At 36.1% G+C, this 25,371-nt stretch overlaps 1 protein-coding gene across 3 annotated transcripts in view; it reads right to left on the reverse strand.

The window, feature by feature from the left end:
* Positions 1-25,371, reverse strand: part of MGAT4C (MGAT4 family member C) — a 283,286-nt gene that overhangs the window by 44,323 nt on the left and 213,592 nt on the right. Inside the window, exon 1 of one of the 3 annotated variants that reach the window (XM_008004184.3) lies at positions 4,669-4,794. The exons of the other annotated variants lie outside the window; for them this stretch is intronic. Coding sequence (XP_008002375.1) covers positions 4,669-4,749 — 81 coding nt within the window. The 5' untranslated portion in view covers positions 4,750-4,794. Of the gene's footprint in view, positions 1-4,668; positions 4,795-25,371 lie in introns of those variants that run through there. 3 annotated transcript variants of the gene reach the window in all.

Raw genomic sequence — 25,371 nt, forward strand, 5'->3', positions numbered from 1 at the left:
GATTTAGGTATCCTCACGTTGCTTTTAAAGCTAAGCAGTGAAGCTAGATTTTTATATTAAGTACTATTTAAGACTTTATATTAAGCTTGGTTCCTGTTTTGTAACTTTAAATTTTGTAGAATCACAAAATATATTATATATATTATATAAATACTTATGCAATTGTATATGTTTATATTATACAAATATTTATTATTATATATGTATAATAAAAAACTGCATCCAAGCTTCAAATAGAACACATAATATTGTTGTTTGTAGCCACTTTGAAGCAGTAACTAGCTTTTTTTCCATTCATGAACTTACTGAAAATGACTATAATATTTGCATAGTTTGTAGTTTATAAGAATAATTACAAAGTGTTTGTTCTTGTTTATCCCATTTAGAAAGTTAGAGCTGAGCTGGGCAATTTAAAGGTCAATTCCATGTTGAGAAACTTGAGAAAAGATTTTTTTATTTATCTTTAAAATTCTTCCTGAATGAACAAGTATCATATGTATCAAAAAAACTCCACGTATTATCTTGCATCTAAGACCTCTAAATGTTCTTATATGTTTAATATGTAAAACTTTAACTATGAAAAGATGTATACAGAGGAAGACTAAAGAACTACAATGACATATCAATAGTGATAGTATGCATTTTGTACAATTCGGGATGTTTGTTACTTTTTTCTTTATATCTTTCTATATTTTCTAATTTTTAAAATGTTTATGTACCCATTAACCATCCCTTCTTTCCAGCTTCAGGTAATCATCATTCTACTCTGTATATGGGTAAATAATGTTAAACAGGGATACAGAATAGAATAATGGTTTTACTTTTGACACTTCCTTTTGTCTTTTCTCAATTAATTTTTTCTATTCAAAAAATACATATATAGCTTATATTTAGAAAAATGTATTTGAAAAAGCCCTAAAATTCTGTATATATTATCAAAATTATGCAAAAAATACAGAGCAAAAATTCTAGAAGGGACTAGATCTAAAGTTAAAAATGGTCTTCCAAGCCTAACAGGGTTTTACTTCTTTCCCTTTGTACTCTGTAAAATTACTGCTCTTATATTGATTTTATAGAAGATATAATTTTCATTTATATAAAGACTCTTAAAGCTGCACTCTAACATCTGAATTGACAAATCAGGCCACAGAATTGTACATCATAGTACATGAATGACAAGTAATTTCAGATTGACTCAAGTTGGTAATTCAGGTTTAAGAAGAAAGATGTCATTGGCGATAATTCAGATAAAAGAAGAAAAATGTCATTAACTATCCTACAGCCTACTCCCAATGAGATTGAAGGAGTAATTTCCATAGTCAAATGGTCAAATGTGAAGAATAAGCATCTGTGTTCTAAGGACATTTATAGTAATGGTATAATTAACATTTAAAAAATGCATTTTAAAGTGTCAATTCCCGTTTTTTGAGTTATCAAATCTTAAACATTTCAAATACTCGAACTAGTTTTTTTTTTTTTCTATTTTCAGACTCAAGTTTAGGATTAAACCTTGTTATATTAACAACTGTATGACAATCTTGATTCATTTGGCTTACTTAAGATGAAACCGGAATTCAAATGTTGTCTTTTCCTGTTGGTCACAGATTCCTTAAAGTAAATTATCAAGTGATTTTTATAAAGAAATAACTGAATTTTAAAATAGACATAACCTAGATTTATTACCAGGTCCCTAAACATAATTTTTATACCAACATTTCAGTATATCTTTTTTTTTTTTTTTAATTTCCCCCATGGTATAAATTACTTTATCGATTAGGAAAGAAGTCCTGGTTTGAGAGCACAATAAAAATCTGCAATGAAAAACTCTTTCTAGAAAGAAATTAATAATTTCAACAGTGAAAATCAATTTTCCTATGTTCAATCTTATAATCTATTTTGCATTATTTCCCTTGTGTAATCGAAACATCATTGATTCATGGCATTATGTAGATAATCAACTAAAATGAAAGAATGACATAAGATATATTTCTCTATGACTATCCCCTAGCTGTCTCATACTAAAATACTTAAATTTCTATATTCAATAACTAAAGATGTCATGAGAGAATTAAACAGTTTTAAAAATTTATCCATTGTTGAAAAACCCATAAAACAATATTTTTATATGTTGTTTCAAATATTTATAACTGATAAAGATAAGAAGAATAGGCTATTAATAAGAACTATGAAGAAACACTAAAATTCTAAATTCTAAGGGAACTCATTTTATGATAGGCTGTGGGACTCTCTACATGCATTATCTATTTTAATCCTCCTAGGACTCCAATTACTAGATATTATCATATCTATTTACTTATCAAGGAAAAAATGAGGCTTTAGGGGATGTTTAATGAACTCTTCCAGGATTTCATAACTATTGGGACGAGGTGTATCTGACTCCCCAGACTGTGGTGTTGGACATCATGCTATGTTGTCTCTCTTCAAATAATGAAAATAATTAATCATCAACTCAATCTTAATGCTTACGGCTCTTGATATATACATACATATATGTTTTTAATCTGATAAATGGTTCAATATTAGTGAATATACAATGATACATTATAATACTTGTAATACTGTAGATACATCCTGCAGTTATGATGATGTATTTATGTCATCCGTCCTGAAATTTCATGTTCTTGCTAACACCAAAATTTTTAAAAATACTATGGTAACAAAGTAAGTGTCCAAGTCCTATTCATAAGAAGTGGGGATATAAAATAAGAATAATTTTACTTTTATTTTTAATTACAAAAGCAATGCAAGAATGTAGAAAAAATAGAAGCAGTTGAATATTCTCCTCTACTCCCATCACTGTAATTCCTACTACTGATTACCTTTACTGCTACAATTTGTTTTTTAGGACCTTTTCTGTGCATTTGTGTGCACATACACACACAGATGCACACACAAATACTAAACACACACACACACGTTTAAAAATAACACATAAGTTGAACCATATCATGTTTTTGTTTATTTCACTATATCTTGAAAATCTTTCCATATCAGCAAAAATAGGTTCACTTTACTCTTTCAAATTGCTGAAGAGTCTAGTTGAAACATGTATTTATTTAACCCACTCCCTTAGTTCCAAATATTACCTTACAAAAATGATACAATTAAAATTTGTATAAGATATCTTTGTGCCTAATTTTTTGATATAAACATATTAGTAAAATTTATGGGTCAAAAGGTAGTCTCATTTATGAGAGCTACTTCCAGCTCCCCTTAGTCTTGTAATATATTCTTGTGCATTGACTGTAACATTACAAGTGGTTCAGTGTTTATTTTTTGCATTTCAAATAGATCTTCCCCCAGTAAATTTAAGCAGATCTGAGATATTGCTGTTGACAGCTTAGTTAAATAAGATTTCTCAGCTCTTCCAATTTGTGTGTGTATAATTTCTCTAGAGTCCAGAGGATTACTAAAAGGGATCCTTTTCAATTAAAGTAGCAACAGTGAAGCATTTGTGTATGATACCATTTATTAAGTGGAAGGTAATCCTTATGAAAAGTACACTTGTTGCAATCTATTTGGATTTAATTTCCAAAGTCATTATTAACCAGTTCTCAGTATGCTATAAGTAGGTCCATATTCTAAAAGGAAAAATAGTGACAACATATAACTGCAATGAATTATTATTAGGAAATCTTCAGGAAATAATGAATTTTTCACTGTCACAGTGTACCTCACTTCATAAGCAAACCAAACGTAATAGTATCGTAATAGAAGAGGAAAGGGCTACCTGGAGACCTCTGGGAAGCGTATTCATGGGGATTTTCCTGGTTGTTGGCTCTTCTGATAACTAAACTTTTGCTGTATTCCATGTTTTCTCAAAGACAATGGTTGTCACTAAGTTAAAATATCCTAGCATAAAGCATTATTTAAACCTAATTAAAAATTTTTATATTTTAAGTAATTTCATTACATTTTCATTTTGAAAATTATAATTTTCTGTTTTATTGGCTACTCTAATATTGAATGTTTAATTATTTAGATCAAATATTATAATATGATGTACTATATTTCTGGCCCAGAGAACAGAATAGAAAAAATTTATTTTAAAATATACATGGTTTTTCATGAAATTAATATGATGAAAAACATTAACATAAAGTATAGGTCATTATATACTGCACATTATAACTGTATTTTATCTGATTAAGAATTGTGGTCCAGTTAAAATAGTTTGGTTAACAGGAAATTATCCATTTTAAAGACACATTTTGGAGTTTATGTGAATACATGTAATGCTGAAATATGTTAAGCATAATTTAATATTTCACGGTTTATCAAATAGTTCAAAAGCTTTCAATGCCCCATGGCCCTCATTATAGCTTTTACTATAATTTTCCAGAGATCTGACTAATTTCTAAAGTTCACTTCACTTTGCTAAATTCATCGTTGAACTAACAGTGATGATCCATAATCATTTCATTTTTCCTAGAAAAAATATTTTATATATACAGTAATTATTTATCATCAGTATAAAATATTATAGATCATAATAGCTTACCACCAACATCATATTGTATTTTATACATTTTCCATTGACCTACGCTGTATACATTCTCCAGCCTTTGAAAATCAAGGGCATCAAGTCAAAAAATTATCAAACACATGCTGTTAAATCTTCCATCAACTACCTTTTCTAAATAATACCTTGCATCTTCTGGATCCCTTTGCCACACTCCTCTGCACAGTCTTTCTTAAAACAAATCTGACCATGTCCTTCCCAAGCATGAGACATTCCAAGATTCCATCTGCTCATGGCAAAAAGTGCAAAATCTTTTTCATTGTTATTAAAAGCTCCTATTACCTTCTCTTGCCCTAGTAATTGGCAGCATTCCATTGCAACACCATGCCCTTTGTCTGCTGACATACCCTGAACTCCTCATCGTGGCAGGGCAAGCGATGCTCTCACTATGAAGTATTGCCGATTTCTCTCCTATAGGTAAGAAGTGATCAGTACTTCTTTGTGGTCTGGTATCTAACTTGCAGCTTGTCCATCACATCACCTTTAACACTTTCTTACCCTTATTTCTGTACACAACTTTTTTTTCCCTGGTAAACTCTGGGATCACTGAAGGCAAGAAATTAGGCCCAGGTATGCCTCAGAAATGTTCCCTAACAGTTTTGATTAGAATTTTAATTGGTAAATTTTACCATTTGAGAACACAGAGTCATCTCTTTAATTAAAATTTGAGAAACCTTTAGTAGAACGTCAAGGAAATTGTTTCTGTTAGTAAGACACTATGTTGCCATTCTGTCAGCTATGTTGTGTGGAAAAATACAGGTTAGGTTTTGATCCTGGTTCCTAGAGATTATAAATATTGGGGGTAGGGTTACCTTATTAAAACAAAAGCACTGAGAAAGAAAATAAGTGGGGGAATCCATATTATAACTAAGAAATGATATAAGATCTCACATTACATATTCCAATTATCTATATTTTCACTGTACATGTAATTATTGTGCTTACTATTTTATTGCTTTATCATTCAAACTGGGGTAGTATGCACTATCTTTTATATTTTCTAATTATTGTTTGCAGTATTTATTATCGAGATGGTCTTATGGCTGATATTTATAAAAGACTGAAATGATTAAAGACAAAACATAGTAAATGCCTGATGCTATTTAATGGACAATAGTATAAGCACTAAAGCCTGATGATCTCCAGTATTATATATATAACCAGCATATTTAACTTTTAGTATGTGTCAGGCTCTATGTAAGATGTTTACATGCTTCTAATTTTCATTAAAACTTGTTATATGTCAATATCGGATCAAAAAGGACAGTCGAAATCTAGAACGAGTCATGGGAAAGAAAGAAGTACTAAACATCAGTATGCAGCCAATTTGAGCGTAGGGCTGGATCTGCTCTCACTTATGAGAAAAACTATAACAGAAAGGTTGCTAATGCCCTACTGACCTTACTATGCTTTTTAAATAGTATATTTAAATACATATAAACTTATTTAAACTGGTTGGACAGAGATCTAACTTGCTAAAAACCAGCAGAGTAAAATCTTTTCACAGTGTGAGAATGAGAATACAAACTTCCCTTTCAGCTTCTTTCCTTAATCACAATTTCCTGCCTTAAAGAAAATGTCAGGAGGCTAGATCTACCCAAAAAAGTAGAGAGGAGAACCCGCTTAAATATTTCTTGACCATTATAAATTAATTTATTATTTTCTCTATTTTCATTTTCTTCAGCGAGGAGGGAGCCACTCTTCTAATTTAATACCGTTGCCCATGATATGAGTGATGACACTTTATTTATACCTAATGAGGAACTTTACAGGATAGATATATTGCAATTAGATCCTGTCTCAGGGTTTTCTCTTTATTCATTGATGAATGTGTGTAATTCAAGAACATTAAAAACAACTGTGAAAGTATAATTATTACAGATGAGAAAGTGTCTGGGGATTAATTTTATTACATAAAACCGTATTTGGAGGGACAGTATAGAAACAGTCATTTATACCGCTGGGCGCGGTGGCTCAAGCCTGTAATCCCAGCACTTTGGGAGGCCAAGACGGGCGGATCACGAGGTCAGAATACCGAGACCATCCTGGCTAACACGGTGAAACCCCGTCTCTACTAAAAAATACAAAAAACTAGCCAGGCGAGGTGGCGGGCGCCTGTAGTCCCAGCTACTCGGGAGGCTGAGACAGGAGAATGGCGTAAACCTGGGAGGCGGAGCTTGCAGTGAGCTGAGATCTGGCCACTGCACTCCAGCCTGGGCGCCAGAGCGAGACACCGTCTCAAAAAAAAAAAAAAAAAGAAACAGTCATTTAGTAATAAACATTAAGTTTCTTAACAAGAAGTAGCAATTGACTTGGTCAAATGTCTGTTGTGCTTATTAAAAAGAGCACATTAAAAATCAGGTAAAAATTACATCAAGCACATTTTTTCCCTGTAGTGGAAATACCATATTTCATGACAAAGACTTATAAATGAAGGAAGAAAAGAGATGGCAATACGTGTGAGTTGTGCCATTTTACAAGAGAGACACAGGCGTCTCAGAGATTGAAATAATCTTCCCACGTAGATACAACTGTTAAGTCACAGAGTAAAATTTGTACTTAGGTTTGTACATCTTGGAATCTCATGCCAACTGGTTAAAAAAATTCATGTGAACAATTTGTATGAGGCTTATGTGTATAGAATGACACTGGGGTTGAAATCAGTATAATTGTGGAATTGAAAAGATGACAGTCTATGCCAGAATTCTTCACTTTATAGACTAAATATGAGATGATGTCTATTCTATGACTTAATATTAGTGAGTATGACTACATTTACGGACTGTTACATGAGATAAATGAAAAGGTTCATTGGTACACTTGTATCAAAGACTAACAATAATAAACAGTGAAAAGGTTTACTGGTATCAAGCACTTGTTGAGAAATCTATTAGTTGTAAAACATTGGATTGGGAGTTTTTAAAACAAGGTTAAAGAGGCAAGATTGAAATTTCATTAGATGTTATAAATATTTATGCATTGTTTCCCAATGGGATATTACTTATATTCTAATCCAGAAGGAAATGTTTGTCATTTACTCAATAGTTCAAAGCATATTTTATTAAATTATGAGAAATGGGCTAAAACTGATAATCACAGAATAATGAAGCCAGAAAAAAAGTAAAGATTATTAGTTCAATTACAACTTTATGCAGAAGAAAAGTTCAATGCCAAAATAATCCAAGTGACCAATTTAATTTGTTATTGATAGGACAAAAACTAGCCAGAGGTTTCTTGAAGTTTGATGTAGTATATTTGAAAGAATGCAAAATTGTACTTAGAGTCTACGGTAATAGTGTTTCTTGTAACCATTACATTTAGTCACCAACAAAAGCATAAAACATGTATAATCAAATATGGGAGTAATAGCATGTTGGTGCCACACTTAATATTGACATTCTTTCTCAAATCTATCATAGTTAGTCGTTCTCTTCACATTATGAATAATTGTGTTTTTTCCTAAAAAAATCAACTCGGGTTGCAACATCATGTATGAAATACATGCATCTTAAGCACTAGAATCACAGTGTGGTAAGAGGTTAAGTAGGAACCAATAATAACTGAGTGAATAGTAGATTCACATCCAACATTTAATTTTCAGGGTCACAGTGGGATAAACCAAGTGAAACGACGGCCAAAATGGTGTGCATAGAAATTTATATAAAACATTATTTCTGTCTCTGCTGCATTCTTTTTATCTGGTTTCGCTGACCTTTTATAGTGGTATTTATTTCAGTTAAATTTGCTTACGTTGTTCTTACACTTTAATGCATGAGAGCAAAATATTACATAAATATTTAAAGAGACTAGATTATGAATATGCATGAATATATTAACATCAATAACAAAGCAATATATCAGTTGGAAAAAGACCTGAAAAATAGGAATTTTATTGCAACACCTGCAATGTTCAATGATGTAAGGTTCACAAAAATAGCAACCAGAAGGGAAATCAACATTCTAGCAGCATTAATGTGGTCTACACAATATGCAAAAATGGAGCAATTTCAGATAAGTATCTGGAGTTCTCTTGTGTTTTTACTTTATTCCATTTTATTTATTTATATACTTACTTGTTAACTTTTATCTTAGGTTCGGGGTACATGTGCAAGTTTGTCTCATAGGTTAATTGTGTGTCACTGGAGTTTAGTGTAGAGATTATTTCATTACCCAGGTAATACGCATAGCACCTGATAGGTAGTTTTTTGATCCTCACCCTTCTCTTATCGTACACCTCAAGTGGGCCCTAGTTTCTGTTGTTCTCTTATCTGTGTCCATATGAGCTAAATGTTTAGTTCCCACTTACAAGTGAGAACAGGTGGTATTTGGTTTTCTGTTCTTGTGTTGGTTCACTTAGTATAATGGCCTCCATCTCCATCTGTGTTGCTGCAAAGGACATAAACTCATTCTTTATGGCTGTGTAAGGTTCTTTATATATTCTACCATTGATGGACATTTAGATTTATTCCATGTCTTTCCTTTTGAGAACAGTGCCACAATGAATATATCTGTGTTTTTATGGTAGAATGATTTATTTTCCTTTGAGTATGTACCGAATAATAGGATTGCTGGGTTGAACAGCAGAATTACCATTTTGAGATATTTGAGAAATCGCCACACTGCTTTCCACAGTGACTGAACTAATTTACATTTACCAACAGTGTACAAGCGTTACCTTTTCTCTGCAACCTTGCCAGCATCTGTCATTTTTTGACTTTTTAATAATAGCCATTATGACTGGCGTGAGTTGGTATCTCATTGTGAGGTTGATTTGCATTTCTCTAATTATTAGTAATTTTGAGCAGTTTTTCGTATGTTTTTTGGCCACATGTATGTCTTCTTTTGAAAAGTGTCTGTGTTCTTTGCCCACTAAATAATGGAGTTGCTTGTTTTTGCTTATTAATTTGTTTAAGTTCCTTACAGATTCTGGATATTAGACATTTGCTAGATGCATAGTATGCAAATATTTTCTACTATTTTTGGTTGGTTGTTTAACTTTGTTGATAGTTTCTTTCACTGTGCAGAAGCTTTTCAGTATAATTAGGTCCAATTTGTCAATTTTTGTTTTTGTTGCAATTGTTTTTAGCATCTTTGTCATGAAATCTTTGCCAAGTCCTATGTCCAGAATGGTATTTCCTAGGTTATTTTCTACAGTTATATCGTTTAGGTTTAACATTTAAGTCTTTAAATCATCTTGAGTTGATTTTTGTATATGGTGTCTATATTTAGTTTTTAGCATATGGCTAGCTAGTTATCCCAGAACCATTTGTTGAATAGGGAGTCCTTTCTCCATAGCTTGTTTTTGTAGACTTTGTTCAAGGTCAGATGGTTTTAGCTATGCAGCATTATTTCTGGGATCTCTATTCTGTTCCTTGGTCTATGTGTCTGTTTTTGTACCAGAACCATGCTGTTTTGGTTGCTGTATCCCTGTAGTGTAGTTTAAGTTGGGTAATGTGATGCCTCCACCTTTGTTCTTTTTGCTTAGGATTGCCTGGGCTATGCAGGCTCTTTTTTATTTCATATGGCTTTTCAAATAGTTTTTTCCTCTAGTTTTGTAAAGAATGCCATTGGTAATTAGATAGTTGAATCTTTAGATTGCTTTGGGCAGTATGACTATTTTAAAATATCAATTCTTTCTATTTATGAGCATGGAATGTTTTTCCATTTGTTTATATTGTCTTTGATTTCTTAGAGCAGTATTTTATCTCTCACTGTGAAAGTCTTTCACTTCCCTAGTTAGCTGTATTTCTGGGTATTTTTTTTCTTTTGGTGGCTGTTGTAAATGGGATTGCATTCGTGATTTGGCTCTCAGCTTGGATGTTGTTATTGTATAGAAATGCTACTGATTTTGCTACATTTGTTTCATATCCTGAAACTTTGCTGAAGTTGTTTATCAGATCAAAGAGTTTTGGGGAAGAGACGATGGGGTTTTCTAAGAATAAAATCATATTCTCTGTAAAAAGGGATAGTTTGACTTCCTCTCTTTCAATTCCTATGCCTTTTATTTCTTTCTTTTGCCTGATTACTCTGGCTAATACTTGTAGTACCATGTTGAATAGGAGTGGTGAAAGAGGGTATCCTTTTCTTGTTCCAGTTCCCAAAAGCTTCCAACTCTTGCCCTTTCATTATGATGTTGGCTGTGGGCTTTTATTTTAATTTTTGATGGCTCTTATTTTTTTAATATATTCCTTCAATACATAGTATTTTTAACATGAAGGGATACTGAATTTTATTGAATGCTTTTTTCTGTATCTGATGAGATGATCATGTATTTTTGTTTTTAGTTCTGTTTATATGACAAATCACATTTATTGATTTGCATATGTTGAACCAACCTTGCATCTCAGGGATGAATCCTGATTGATAATGATGGATTAGCTTTAGACGTGCTGCTGGATTCAGTTTGCTAGTATTTTGATGTGGATTTTTGCATCTGTGTTTACCAAGGATATTGTCATGAAGTTTTCTGTTTTTGTTGCGTCTCTACCAGGTTTCAGTGTCAGGATGATGCTAGCCTCCTAGAATGAGTTAGGAAGGAGTCCCTTCTCTTCAAATTTTTGGAGCAGTTTCAGAAGGAATAGTAACCATTCTTCTTTATACATTGGTAGAATTTGGCTGTGAATCCATCTAGTCATGGACTTTCTGATTTACAGACTTTTTATTACTTATCCCATATTGGAAGTCATTATTGGTCTCCAGGTATTCATTTTCTTTCTGGTTCAATTTGTGAGGTTATGTCTCTCAGAACTGACCTATATTTTTTTCCAGATTTTCTACCTTGTGTGCATAGAAATGTGCATAGTAGTCTCTGAGGGGTTTTTGTTGTTGTTGTTTTAAATTTTTTTTTATTATACTTTAAGTTCTGGAGTACATGTGCAGAAAATGCAGGTCCATTACAGTAGTATACACATGCCATAGGGGTTTGCTACACCCATCAACCTGTCATCTACATTAGGTATTTCTCCTAATGCTATCCCTACCCTAGCCCCTGACACCCCAACAGGCCCCAGTGTGTGATGCTCCCCATCCTGTGTCCATGTGTTCTCATTGTTCAACTCCCACTTTCGTGTGAAACATACGGTGCATGGTTTTCTGTTTTTGCATTAGTTTGCTGAGAATGATGGTTTCCAGCTTCATCCATGTACCTACAAAGAACATGAACTCATCCTTTTTTATGACTGCATAGTATTCTATAGTGTATATGTGACACATTTCCTTCATCTAGTCTATCATTGATGGGCATTTGGGTTGGTTCCAAGTCCTTGCTATTGTGAACAATGCCACAGTAAACATACGAATGCATGTGTCTTTATAGTACAATGATTTATAAGCTTTTGGGTATATACCCAGTAATGGGATTGCTGGGTTGTATGGTATTTCTAGTTCTAGATCCTTCAGAAATTTCCACCCTGTCTTCCACAATAGTTGAACTAATTTACACTCCTACCAACAGTGTACCAACATTTCCATTTCTCCACATCCTCTTCAGCATCTGTTGCTTCCTGACTTTTTAATGATCACCCTTCTAACTAGCATGAAACGGCATCTTGGTATCTCATTGTGGTTTTGCTTTGCGTTTCTCTAATGACCAGTGATGATGAGCATTTTTTCACGTGTCTGTTGGCTGCATAAATGTCTTCTTTTGAGAAGTATCTGTTCATATCCTTTGCGCACTTCTGTTGGGGTTGTTTTTTTTCTTGTAAATTTGTTTGCGTTCTTTGTAGGTTCTGGATATTAGCCCTTTGTCAGATGAGTAGATTGCAAACATTTTCTCCCATTCTGTAGGTTGTCTGTTCACTCTGATGGTAGTTTCTTTTGCTGTGCAGAAGCTCTTTAGTTTAATTAGATCCCATCTGTCAATTTTGGCTTTTGTTGCCGTTGCTTTTGGTGTTTTAGAAATGAAGTCCTTGCCCATGCCTATGTCCTGAATGATATTACCTAGGTTTTCTTCTAGGGTTTTTATGGTTTTAGGTCTAACATTTAAGTCTCTAATCCATCTTGAATTAACTTTCATATAAGGAGTAAGGAAAGGATCCAGTTTTCGCTTTCTACTTATGATTAGCCAATTTACCCAGCACCATTTATTAAATAGGGAATCCTTTCCCCATTTCTTGTTTTTCTCAGGTTTGTCAAAGATCAGATGGCTGTAGATGTATAGTATTATTTCTGAGGGCTCTGTTCTGTTCCATTGGTCTATATCTCTGTTTTGGTACCAGTACCATGCTGTTTTGGTTACTGTAGCCTTGTAGTATAGTTTGAAGTCAGGTAGCATGATGTCTCCAGCTCTTTTGGCTTAGGATTGTCTTGGCAATGTAGGCTCTTTTTTGGTTCCATATGAATTTTAAAGCAGGTTTTTCCCAATTCTGTGAAGAAAGTCATTGGTAGCTTAATGAGGATGGCATTGAATCTACAAATTACCTTGGGCAGTGTGGCCATTTTCACAATATTAATTCTTCCTATCCATGAGCATGGTATCTTCTTCCATGTGTTTGTGTCCTCTTTTATTTCACTGAGCAGTGGTTTGTAGTTCTCCTTGAAGAGGTCTTTCACATCCCTTGTAAGTTGGATTCCTAGTTATTTTATTCTCTTTGAAGCAATTGTGAATGGGAGTTCATTCATGATTTGGCTCCACATCCCTTTTAAGTTGTGTTCCTAGGTATTTTATTCTCTTCATAGCAATTGTGAATGGGAGTTCACTCATGATTTGGCTCACTGTTTGTCTGTTATTGGTGTACAGGAATGCTTGTAATTTTTGCATATTGATTTTATATCCTGAGACTTCACTGAAGTTGCTTAACAGCTTAAGGAGATTTTAGGTTGAGACAATGGGGTTTCTAAATATATAACCATGTCATCTGCAAACAGAGATAATTTGACTTCCTCTTTTCCTAATTGAATACCCTTTATTTCTTTCTCTTGCCTGATTGTCCTAGCCAGAACTTCTAATACTAGGTTGAATAGGGGTGGTGAGAGAGGGCGTCCGTGTCTTGTGCCGGTTTTCAAAGGGAATGCTTCCAGTTTTTGCCCATTCAGTATGATATTGGCTGTGGGTTTGTCACAAATAGCTCTTACTATTTTGAGATACATTCAATAAATACCTAGTTTATTGAGAATTTTCAGCATGACTATTGAGTTTTGACAAAGGCCTTTCCTCATCTATTGATATAATCTTGCGTTTTTTGTCATTGGTTCTGTTTATGTGATAGATTATGTTTATTGATTTGCATATTTTGAAACAGCCTTGCATCCCCAGGATGAAACCAACTTGATTGTGGTGGATAAGCTTTTTGATGTGCTGCTGGATTTGGTTTCCAGTATTTTATTGATTTTCACATCAATGTTCATCAGGGATACTGGCCTGAAATTTTCTTTATTTGTTTTGTCTCTGCCAGGTTTTGGTATTAGGATGACCCTGGCCTTATAAAATGAGTTAGGGAGGAGTCCCTCTTTTTCTGTTGTTTGGAATAGTTTCCGAAGGAATGGTACAAGCTTCTCTTTGTGACTCTGGTAGAATTTGGCTGTGAATCTGTCTGGTCCTGGACTTTTTTTGGTTGGTAGGCTATTAATTACTGCTTCAATTTCAGAACTTGTTATTGGTCTATTCAGGGATTCAACTTCTTCCCGGTTTAGTATTGGGAGGGTGTATGTGTCCAGGAACTTATCCATTTATTCTGTTTTTCTGGTTTATTTTTCTATAGGTGTTTATCGTATTTTCTAATGGTAGTTTGTATTTCTGTGAGATCGGTGGTGATATTCTCTTGATCATTTTTTATTGCATCTATTTGATTCTTGTCTCTTTTCTTCTATATTAGTCTGGCTAGCAGTTTATCTATTTTGCTGATCTTTTAAAAAATCCAGCTCCTGGATTCATTGATTTTTTTTGAAGAGTTATCTGTGTTTCTATCTCCTTCAGTTCTGCTCTAGTCTTAGTTTTTTTTTTGCCTTATGCTAGCTTTTGAATTTGTTTTCTCCTGCTCCTCTAGTTCTTTTAAAGGTGATGTTAGGGTATCAATTTTAGATCTTTCTTGCTTTCTCTTGTTGGCATCTACTGCTATAAATTTCCCTCTATACATTGCTTTAAATGTGTCCCAGAGATTCTAGTATGTTTTGTCTTTGTTCTCATTGGTTTCAAAGAACATCTTTATTTCTGCCTGCATTTCATTATTTACCCAGTAGTCATTCAAGAGCAGGTTGTTCAGTTTCTATGTAGTTGTGAGGTTTTGAGTGAGTTTCTTAATCCTGAGTTGTAATTTGATTGCACTGTGGTCTGAGAGAGTGCTTGTTATTATTTCCGTTCTTTTGTATTTGCTTAGGAGTGTTTTACTTCCAATTATTTGGTAAATTTTAGAATATGTGGGATGTGGTGCTGAGAAGAATGTATATTCTGTTGATTTGGGGTGGAGAGTTCTGTAGACGTATATTAGATCTGCTTGGTCCAGAGAAGCTTTCAAGTCCTGGATATCTTGTTAATTTTGTTTTGTTGATCTGTCTAATATTGACAGTGGGGTATTAAAGTCTTCCACTATTATTATGTGGGAGTCTAAGTGTTGGGGTGATCAGACTCAACCCCAGGTCGTGAGGGTGATAAAGTCTGGTGGAGTCAAAGGAATTTGAAGTGACAGTTTGAGAGAGAAAGTGGGTCCAGGGGGCCAATGCGAGTATGCAGGCTGCGAAGGCCCTGAGTTCTGGAAGTCCACACTTTTTATTGGTGATCAAACAAAGAAATAGGTAGTGAGAATGTGGGGGTCAAAAGGGCAAGCGTGTGATCTACAGCTGTGATGGTTTAGCATTTCCTTTGAAGCATATGGAACATATTCTGCTACTTGAGATAATGGGGAGCATGTTCTTCTAGTTTAAGCTAGAAACAAGGAGTCAGCAAGTCTAGACTCATTCCAGAGGTCACAAGGGGTTTTATGTCCTGAGCCCTGGACATTATATCAGACATGCAAGCCCTGCCTCAGCCTTTTTCTCAACACTATGTCTCTTTGTAGGTCTCTAAAAACTTGTTTTATGAATCTCTGTGCTCCTGTGTTGGGTGCATATATATTTAGGATACTTAGCTCTTCTTGTTGCATCGATTCCCTTTACCATTATGTAATGCCCTTCTTTGCCTCTTTTGATCTCTGTTGGCTTAAAGTCTGTTTTATCAGAGACTATGATTTCAACTCTTCTTTTTTTTTTCTTTCCATTTGCTTGGTAAATATTCCTCCATCCCTTTATTTTGAGCCTATGTGTGTCCCTGCATGTGAGATGGTCTCTTGAGTACAGCACACCAATGGGTCTTGACTCTATCCATTTTGCAAGTCTTTGTCTTTTAATTGTGGTATTTAGCCAATTTAGATTTAAGGTTAATATTGCTATGTGAGTTTGTTCCTGCCATTATAATGCTAGCTGGTTATTTTGCCCATTAGTTGATGCATTTTCTTCATAATGTTGATGGTCTTTACAATTTGGTATGTTTTTGCAGTGGCTGGTACCAGTTGATCCTTTCCATATTTAATGCTTCCTTCAGGAGCTCTTGTAAGGCAGGCCTGGTGGTGAGAAAATCTCTCAGCATTTGCTTGTCTGTAAAAGATTTTCTTTTCTCCTTCGCTTAGTTTGGGTGGATATAAAATTCTGGGTTGAAAATTCTTTTCTTTAAGAATATTGAATATTGGCCCCACTTTCTTCTACGTTGTAGGGTTTCTGCAGAGAGATCCACTGTTAGTCTGATGGGCTTCCCTTTATGGGTAACCCAACCTTTCTCTCTGGCTTCCTTAATATTTTTTCCTTCATTTCAACCTTGGTGAATCTGATGATTATGTGTTTTGGGGTTGCTCTTCTCGAGGAATATCTTTATGATGTTCTCTGTATTTCCCAAATTTGAATTTTGGCCTGCCTTGCTAAGTTGGAGAAGTTCTCCTGGATAATATCCTGAAGAACGTTTTCCAACTTGATTCCATTCTCCCCGTGACTTTCAGGTACATCAATCAAATGTAGATTTGGTATTTTCACATAGTCCCATATTTCTCGGAGGCTTTGTTTGTTTCTTTTCACTCTTTTTTCTCTGATCTTGTCTTCTCACTTTATTTTATTGAGTTGATCTTCAATCTCTGATATCCTTTCTTCTACTTGATCTATTCAGCTATTGATAATTTTGTATGCTTCATGAAGTTCTCGTGCTGTGTTTTTCAGCTCCATTAGGTCTTTTATGTTCTTCTCTAAACTGGATATTCTAGTTAACAATTCATCTAACCTTTTTTTAAGGAACTTAGCTTCCTTGCAGTTGGTTAGAACATGTTCCTTTAGCTCAGAGGAGTTTGTTATTACTCACCTTCTGAAGTCTACTTCTGTTAATTCATCAAACTCATTCTCCATCCAGTTTTGTTCCCTTGCTAGCAAGGAGTTGTTATCCTTTGAAAGAAAAGAGGAGTCCTGGTTTTTGGAATTTTCAGCCTTTTTGCACTGGTTTTTCCCCTTTGTTGTGGATTTATCTACCTTTGGTCTTTGAGATCGGTGACCTTCAGTTGGGGTCTCTGAGTGGATGTCTTTTTTGTTGATGTTGATACTATTCCTTTCTGTTTGTTAATTTTCCTTCTAGCAGTCAGGACCTTCTGCTGCAGGTCTGATGGAGTTTGCTGGAAGTCCACTGCAGACCCCGTTTGCCTGAGCACCACTGGTGCACACTGCAGAACAGTCAAGATTGCTGCCTCTTCCTTCCTTTGGAAAACTCATCCCAGTGGGGCACTTGCCAGATGCCAGTCAGAGCTCTCCTCTATGAAGTGTCTGTCGGCCCCTACTGGGAAGAGTCTCCCAGTCAGGATTCACAGGGGTCAAGGACCCACTTGAGGAGGCAGTGTATCCCTTATCAGAGCTTGAATGCTGTCTTGGGAGATCTGCTGCTCTCTTCAGAGCTGACAGGCAGGGAAGTTTAAGTCTGCTGAAGTTGTGCCCCCAACCACCTTTTCCCCTAGATGTTCTGTCCCAGGGAGGTGGGGCTTTTATCTGTAAGTTTCTGACTGGGGCTGCTCCCTTTTTTTCAGAGATGCCCTGCCCAACGAGGAAGGAATCTGGCGAGGCAGTCTGGCCTCAGTGACCTTGCTGACCTGTGGTGGGCTCTGCCCAGTTCGAACCTCCCGATAGCTCTGTTTGCACTGTGAGTGTAAAACCACTTAAACCTCAGCAGTGGTGAATGCCCCTCTCCCCACCAAGCTTGAGTGTCCCAGGTAGAGTTCAGACTGCTGTGCTAGCAGCAAGAATTTCAAGCCAGTGAGTCTTAGCTTGCTGGGCTTCATGGGGGTGGGAACTGCCAAGCCAGACCACTTGGCTCCCTGGCTTCAGCCCCCTTTCCAGGGGAGTGAACAATTCTGCCTTGCTGGCATTCTGGGCACCACTGGGGTATAAACAAACAAACAACAAAAAGAAACCTCCTGTGGCTAGCTCAGTGTCTGCCCAAACTGCTGCAGAGTTTTGTGCTGGAAACCCAGGACCCTGGTGATGTGGGCACTGGAGTAAATCTCCTGGTCTGTGGTTTGTGGAGACCATGGGAAAAGCACAGTATCTGGGCTGGAGTGCATGGTACAGTCCTAATGGCTTCCCTTGACTGGGAGAGGGAGTTCCCTGACCCCTTGTGCTTCCCAGGTGAGGCGATGACCCATCCTGCTTCAGCTCACCCTCCTTGGGCTGCACCCACTGTCCAACCAGTCCCAGTGAGATGAACTGGGTACCTTAGTTGGAAATGCTGACATCACCCGCCTTCTGCATTAATCTAGCTGGTTGCTGCAGACCAGAGCTTTTCCTATGCAGCCATCTTGCCTTTTTTTTTTTTTTTTTTTTTCCTATTAGCTCAGTGGTAATGTCCCATTTGCCATTGTTAATTGTGTTCATTTGGATCATCTTTCTTTTTTATTAGTATAGCTACTTGTCTGTCAATCTTATTTACTCTCTCAAAAAATAAATTCCTAATTTGATACTTTGCTGTTGTTTCTGCAGTCCCCCTAGGTCTGATGTTATGTTATTAATTTTAAATCTTTCTAATTTTTGATGTGGGTGTTTAGCACCATAAGTTTCCCTCTTAACATTATTTCTGCTTTGTCCCAGAGATTCTGGTATGTTGTATCTTTGTTCTCATAAGTTTCAAATAATTTATTGATTTCTGCCTTAATCTCACTGTTTACCCACAAGTCATTCAGGAGTAGGTTGTTTAATTTCCATGTAATTATATAGCTTTGAGTTATTTTCTTAGTATTGACTTAAATTCTTATAGTGCTGTGGTCTGATTCTGTGGTTAGCATGATTTTGCTTTTTAGACTTTCCTGAGGATTGCTTTATGGCCAATTATGCAGTCAATTTCAGAGTATATGCCAGTGCACATGAAAAGAATGTATATTCTGTTGTTTTTGGATGGAGATTTCTGTAGGTGTCTATTAGGTCCATTTGGTTGAGCTCAGGTCCTGAATGTCTTCGTTAGTTTTCTGCTCCGATAATCTCTCTAATGTGCTCAGTGGGGTGTTGAAACCTCCCACTGTTATTGTGTGGCTATCTCACTCTCTTCATAGGTCTCTAAGCACTTGCTTTATGAATCTGAGTGCTCCTGTGTTGGGTGTATATATTTTCGGAATAATTAGGTCTTCTTGTTGAATTAATTCCTCTACCATTATGTAATACACTTCTTTGCCTTTTTGAACTTTTTTAGTTTAAGGTCTGTTTTGTCTGGAATTAGAATAGCAACGTCTGCTTTTTTGTTTACATTTTCTTGGCAGATTTTTCTCCATCCGTTAACTTTAAGCCTATGGATGACATTGTATGTGAGATGGGTTTCTTGAAGACAGCATATCATTGGGTCTCGCCTCTTTATCCAACCTGCCACTTTGTGCCTTTTAATTCAGGCCTTTAGCCTGGTTACATTCAAGGTTAATACTGATATGTGCAGATTTGATCCTGTCATTGTGTTGTTAGCTTGTTTTTATGCAAACTTGTTTGTGTAGTTGCTTTATAGTGTCAATGGTTTCTGTAGTTAAATATGTTTTTGTTGTATCTGGTTGCAGTCTTTCCTATCCATATTTGGCACTACCTTCAGGACCTCTTGTAAGACAGGTCCAATGCAAGGAATTCCCCTAGCATTTGCTTATCTGGAAAGAATCTTACATGTCCTTTGCTTATGAAGCTAAGTTTGGCTAGATACGAAATTCTTTGTTGGAATTTCATTAAGCATGCTGAATGGGAGGCTGAGGTGGGCAGATCACAGGGTTAGGAAATCGAAACCATCCTGGCTAATATGGTGAAACCCCGTCTCTACTAAAAAAAAATACAAAGAATTAGCCAGGCATGGTGGCAGGTGTCTGTAGTCACAGCTACTTGGGAGGCTGAGGCAGGAGAATGGTGTGAACTCAGAAGGCAGAGCTTGTAGTGAGCCGAGATCATACCACTGCACTCCAGCCTGGGATACAGAGAAAGACTCCATCATATATATATAAATAAATAATAATGCTAAATATAGGCCCCTGACATTTTCTGGCTTATAGGGTTTCTGTCAAAAAGTCTACTGTTAGCCTTATGGTGTTCCCATTGCAAGTGACCTTCTCTCTAGCTGCATTTCACCTTTTTTTCTTTCATTTCAATCTTAGAGAATCTAATGACTATGAGTCTTGGGGATGGTCATCTTATGTAGTATGTCACAGGGTTCTCTGCATTTTCTGAATTTGAATATTGTGTCCTCTCTAGTGAAGTTGGGGAAATTTTCATGGTTATATAATCTGTATTAGTCAGGGTTCCTTAGAGAGAAAGTACTAATACGATAGATGTATATATAAAAGGGAGTTTATTAAGGAATTTTGACTTACATAATCACAAGGTGAAGTCTCACGATAAGTCATCTGCAAACTGAGGAGCAAGTCAGTCCAAGTTCAAAACCTCAAAAATAGGAAAACAGTGTAGCCTTCAGTCTGTGTTTGAAGGCCTGAGAGCCCCTGGCAAACCATTGGTGTAGGCCCAAGAGTTTAAAAGCTGAAGAACTTGGAGTCTAATGTTCAAGGGCAGGAAGCATCCAGCAGAGGTAAAAGAAGGATGTCAGAAGACTCAGTCAGTCTAGTCCTTCCACATTCTTCTACTTGCTTTTATTCTAGCCATGTTGGCAACTGATTAGATTGTGCCCACCCAGATTGAGAATGGGTCTGCCTTTCTCTGTCCATTGACTCAAATATTAATCTCCTTTGGCATCACCCTCACAGACACACACAGGAATACTATTTTACATCCTTCAATCAAATCTAGTAGACACTTGATATTAACCATCACATCCTCCAATATGGTTTTCGAGTTGTTTGCTTTCTCTCCCTCTCTTTCAGGGATGTCAATGAGTCAATAAATTTGGTCTCTTTACATTTTTGCATCTCTTAGAATACTTGAATTGGGTTTTGACTTTCTCCTGAATCTTCTTTCCTGTCCATGATCTGAATTCTATTTTTGTCATTTCAGCCATTTCAGCCTTGTTAAGAACCATTGCTAGGGAACCAGTGTAGGTCATTTTGAGGTGAGAGGACACTTTAGTTTTTTGAGTTGCTAGAGTTCTTTCTCTGTTTTTTTTCTCATCTGTGCAGGCTGATATTCCTCCAATCTTAGAAGTTGCTATCCTTTGAAAGGGTTTTGTTTTTATCTTGTTTGATGCCCTTGAGGGTTTGATTGTGGTCTAAGGTGGTTTCAGTTGACTGGATTTCTTTCTGGAAGATTTTAGGGGTCTAAGGCTTAGTTCAGCACTCTTGAGCTGTGTGCTCTAACTTTGAGGGAATGATACCAGGCTCCCAGCTTTGTTCTCTGGCCCGTCAAGCTTAGGGATCTGCGGTGCTGGAGGGACTGAGCTGTTTCCAGACAGCAGTCTGTAACAATCCAATGGATGGTGAAAGTGCTTTGTCTGAGTGGTGATAGAAGAATTCATGTTTGTTTGCACATGCCAGCAGCAGTGGCAGCATGGTGGGTTACATGTTCATTGGTCTGGCTGGGATGCTGGTGGGTTTGTGGCTGCCAGCCTCTGTGTGCATGTTTGCTCTGTGGGCAGTGGTGTGAGGGGATGCATGCATACACATATTCTGGCAGAGGAGGGGAGACAAGTTCCACTTGCATGCATGCACACTGGAAGGACAGTGGGGTGAGTGACAGTGGGCAAGTGAGTGCTGGCAAAGCAGCATGGGGGAGGCTGTGGTAGGGGTAAGGGGCAGGTGAGCTGGTGTGTGTTAGCAGGGGCTGCTCTGCCAGAGCTCTCTGATGGTCAGGCACAGTCAGCTGATGAAGGAGCTATAATGTGGGCCCCTGGGAAGCACTTGGTTGACTCTCCATCATTGCACTGCAAGTGAGCTCTGCCAGGCTGGGGCCCTGGAACAGACCTAGCTGTGTTTTACTGCAGATGTTCCCACACCATACTCCCTGAGTTCAGCACAGGATAGAGTCCTGCTCCTATCAACTCTCTACACAGCTTTCCCTGCCAGCTCAAGTGTCCATGGGTGTTGTGGTATCTCTGGTTGCCAGGATTCCAGAAAGGTTCATGGTGAGGGCAGGTTGCTCCTCACCTGTTCAATTCACTCATTCCCCAAGAGTTGTTAGGAGCCAGGAATAAGTTGTGGTGCAAGGTAGCCCTGTTCAGGGTTCCCAGTCTCCTCCTCCTTCAGCCCAGGGTCTGTGTCCTCCCTCTGTCCACCTTCAATGCCTTCCCTCTGAAGATATGCTCATAGTGTACCAGTTTGCCCTATGTCCCAGTCACTTGGTGGCAGATGTTCCTCCTGGGTGTGTCTAGTCAGGCATCTTTCTGAGACAACCTTCTTTTGTTTTTAAAATCAAAATATGTAGTAATAATGGATTTTCATTCCTACATAGCAGCGATTGACAGGACCTAAGTAAAAGCTAATACTATTTATATCAGGAAGGCTTATCCTAGTTGCCTACACTCCTCTCTCTCCACAAGTACTTGACATTTTACTGCTGAACTATGTCACTGATTTACATTACTTGCATTACTCTAGACATTTGAGGAATATGTAACATCTGATCCAGAGGAAAGGGAGCCAAGCTATAAAATTTTGATATTTCTCCTCTTAATGGTGTGATTATCTTTGAGGTGGAGAGAAATGTTGTATACATGCTTTAAACATTTTCCATTCTGTTAGAAAAAGGAAACGCAAAACCAAAACCCCCAAATTGTTATCATTAAATACAGCTTTCTTAGCTTGATGTTGTTAAAGTTTTACTTATCTGATCTTCTATGTCTATTTTGATAATCAGAGAACAACAGTCTGATTTCTATATTTGTCTATGTGTAAGGAGGAAATATGCTCAAATATGTATTTTGTTTATTTCTTGTCTTTGTAAAAGTGCATTAATGACAGCAGCATATTCATAACATTCTTGGTGTTACTTGACTATAGTGAGAGATTTTGCTGATTATTTCCGCAGAAAATTCCATCTCAAGTAATATCTATATTTTTTATTGTGAGTTAAAAAATTAGTAATATTAATATTGTCATCAGTATCAATTTATCATGTATTTTATTAGTGTGATCCTGTCTCTCAGGGCCTGGTTATATCCAAGGTTATGGTTTTACCTGAGCACTTGCAGTATAGAGCCCAAACTAATGAATTTTAGGTGACAGCAGTATTATTTCTTAACATGTCCTTACAGATTTCTATAGTATCCATGGTGAAGTTAAATCATTTGAAGATGAGGAAAGAAAACGGTTTACCTTGTTTCTGTGTTGAGAATATAAGATGCTGTGGAAGACTGATTGACAAAATGTCTTGTATTGTTCATGCTCTGTATGTACCCCATTTCTGGTATGACTTTGTAACTTCTCCCATCAAGAAGTGAAATCTGTTCCCCACACATGAGTTCAAGCTGACTTTTTAATATGTTTGCACCAAAAGAATGCAGTAGAACTGACAGCCTAAAATTTTAAGCCTAGGACTTAAGAATGATTTTATACTTCAACTCTCCCTTGTGAAACCCTTCCCCGACTGCCACAGAAACAGAGCAAGGCATGCTTGGTAGAGGTACAGAGTTCATATGGAGTGAGGTGCTAATCATCTTAGCCAAGATCATTCTAGAGCAGCCAGCCTTTAGACAACCCAATAGCTGACTAGAAACATATTAGTAAGCTGTGTGAGATGAGTCAAGTCCAGCCCAGACTGAATTACCAGGTTCAGTAGAATTACCCACGGAACCTATAGACTCATGGGGCAAATTGTTGTAAGCTATTAAGTCAGTAGTTTTCAAAGTGTGATTTAGGGTCTCCTGTGGATCCCCAGCAACTTTTGAAAACAACTACAATATCAAACCTATTTCCACAATGATGCTAAGATATTATTTGTCTTAATTCTAATTCTGTCACAATACACAGGGAAGTTTTTCAAAGACTACATGATGTTTGGTATCAAAACAGAGTGGATACAGAAGTAGGTACAACACTCCAGCAGTCTTCTATTGAGTTTTCTCTTGAATCGCACATGAAAGAGATTAGCAAAAATACAAAGCAGTGCTAAACTTCTGATTAATTTTTGTTTTGTTTAAAAAATGCAGTTATTTTTCATAAAAAATACACTATTTCTGTTACAGGTAATGGGTTTATTCTTAGTGGTAGAGGAAATAAATATTTTAAAATTTCTATTTTAGTTTACAATACAGCAAATATTAATGGATGAAAATCCTCAAAACAAAGCTGTTTGGAGTCCTTAATAATTCTCAAGAAACTGATATTCTGAAAGCGAAATGTTTAAGAACTGATGCACTTTTTTTCTGCAACATTTCTTTATTCTGAGTATAGCAGTTGTTTATAGAGAAATCACTATAAGTTTTTCTTCATGACTGTCTCCAAAATGTAAAGAATCAAATATTAGCATCTTTAGAAATCAAAAACATTTACTTTTCTGCTTCAAGCCTGCATATTGGATCTATCTAACCAGAGTAAAGTTACTGATGAAAAAACAATTAAAATAAAATTACATATACACACATGTGTATGTACATTATAAGAATCTTTGATTTTGCATGAAGGAAAAAAATGTACAAATACTAAGATAACAATAAAAGCAGAAACCCTGAGAGGTGAAGTAATCACCAAAGCTAGCTTCCTGTGTGAAAAGTCCTACCAAACCTTAGAATGTTTGAGATTACATTTTGATGGCTTCACAATGAACGGAATGCAGGAGATAAACCTTGTGGCCCATCCAAAGTGGAAAGTATAATAGAAAACGCTATCCCTCATAAAATGAGAAACAAATCTCATGGAGAAAAAGGGTCTGAAAAGAAATATTCATTCCTGAGTGCTGCCTGGAGAAAATAAAACCAAAACAAAGAACTTACGAAAACACATTAATCCTCATTAAAGATCTGAGATCTGAATGAATTCATGCTATTTGTTTGCTCAAAAATCGAAAGCAAAGAAGTTAGTATAAAATTGGTCTTGGGTTGATATTGCTCCTTAGTGACTGGCAGAAGCAAAAAATTTAAGAGTAGAACTTCAAGTCTCACCTCAAAGAATTTTCATAGTCACATTTTATGTGTGTGCAATCATAGTTAAAACAACAGTGAAAACACACATGGAAAATAATATTCCATGAGTGTAACTGATCATGAACAACACAGAGTGTAAATAGAATCGCAAGTAAAATAGAAACTTGGATTGAACATAAGAACAAGAAAAAACAGATGAATGAATTTTTAAAAGACTCAAACAGAATTTCTTAACACAAATGGAATACTCTGTCACCATAAAAAACAAAAGCACGTCCTTTGCAGCAACATGGATGCTGCTGGAGACCATCATCCTAAGTGAATTAACAAAGGAACAGAAAACAATATACTCTAT

This window comes from Chlorocebus sabaeus, chromosome 11, assembly GCF_047675955.1.
Source record: "Chlorocebus sabaeus isolate Y175 chromosome 11, mChlSab1.0.hap1, whole genome shotgun sequence".
Classification (NCBI taxonomy): domain Eukaryota; kingdom Metazoa; phylum Chordata; class Mammalia; order Primates; family Cercopithecidae; genus Chlorocebus; species Chlorocebus sabaeus.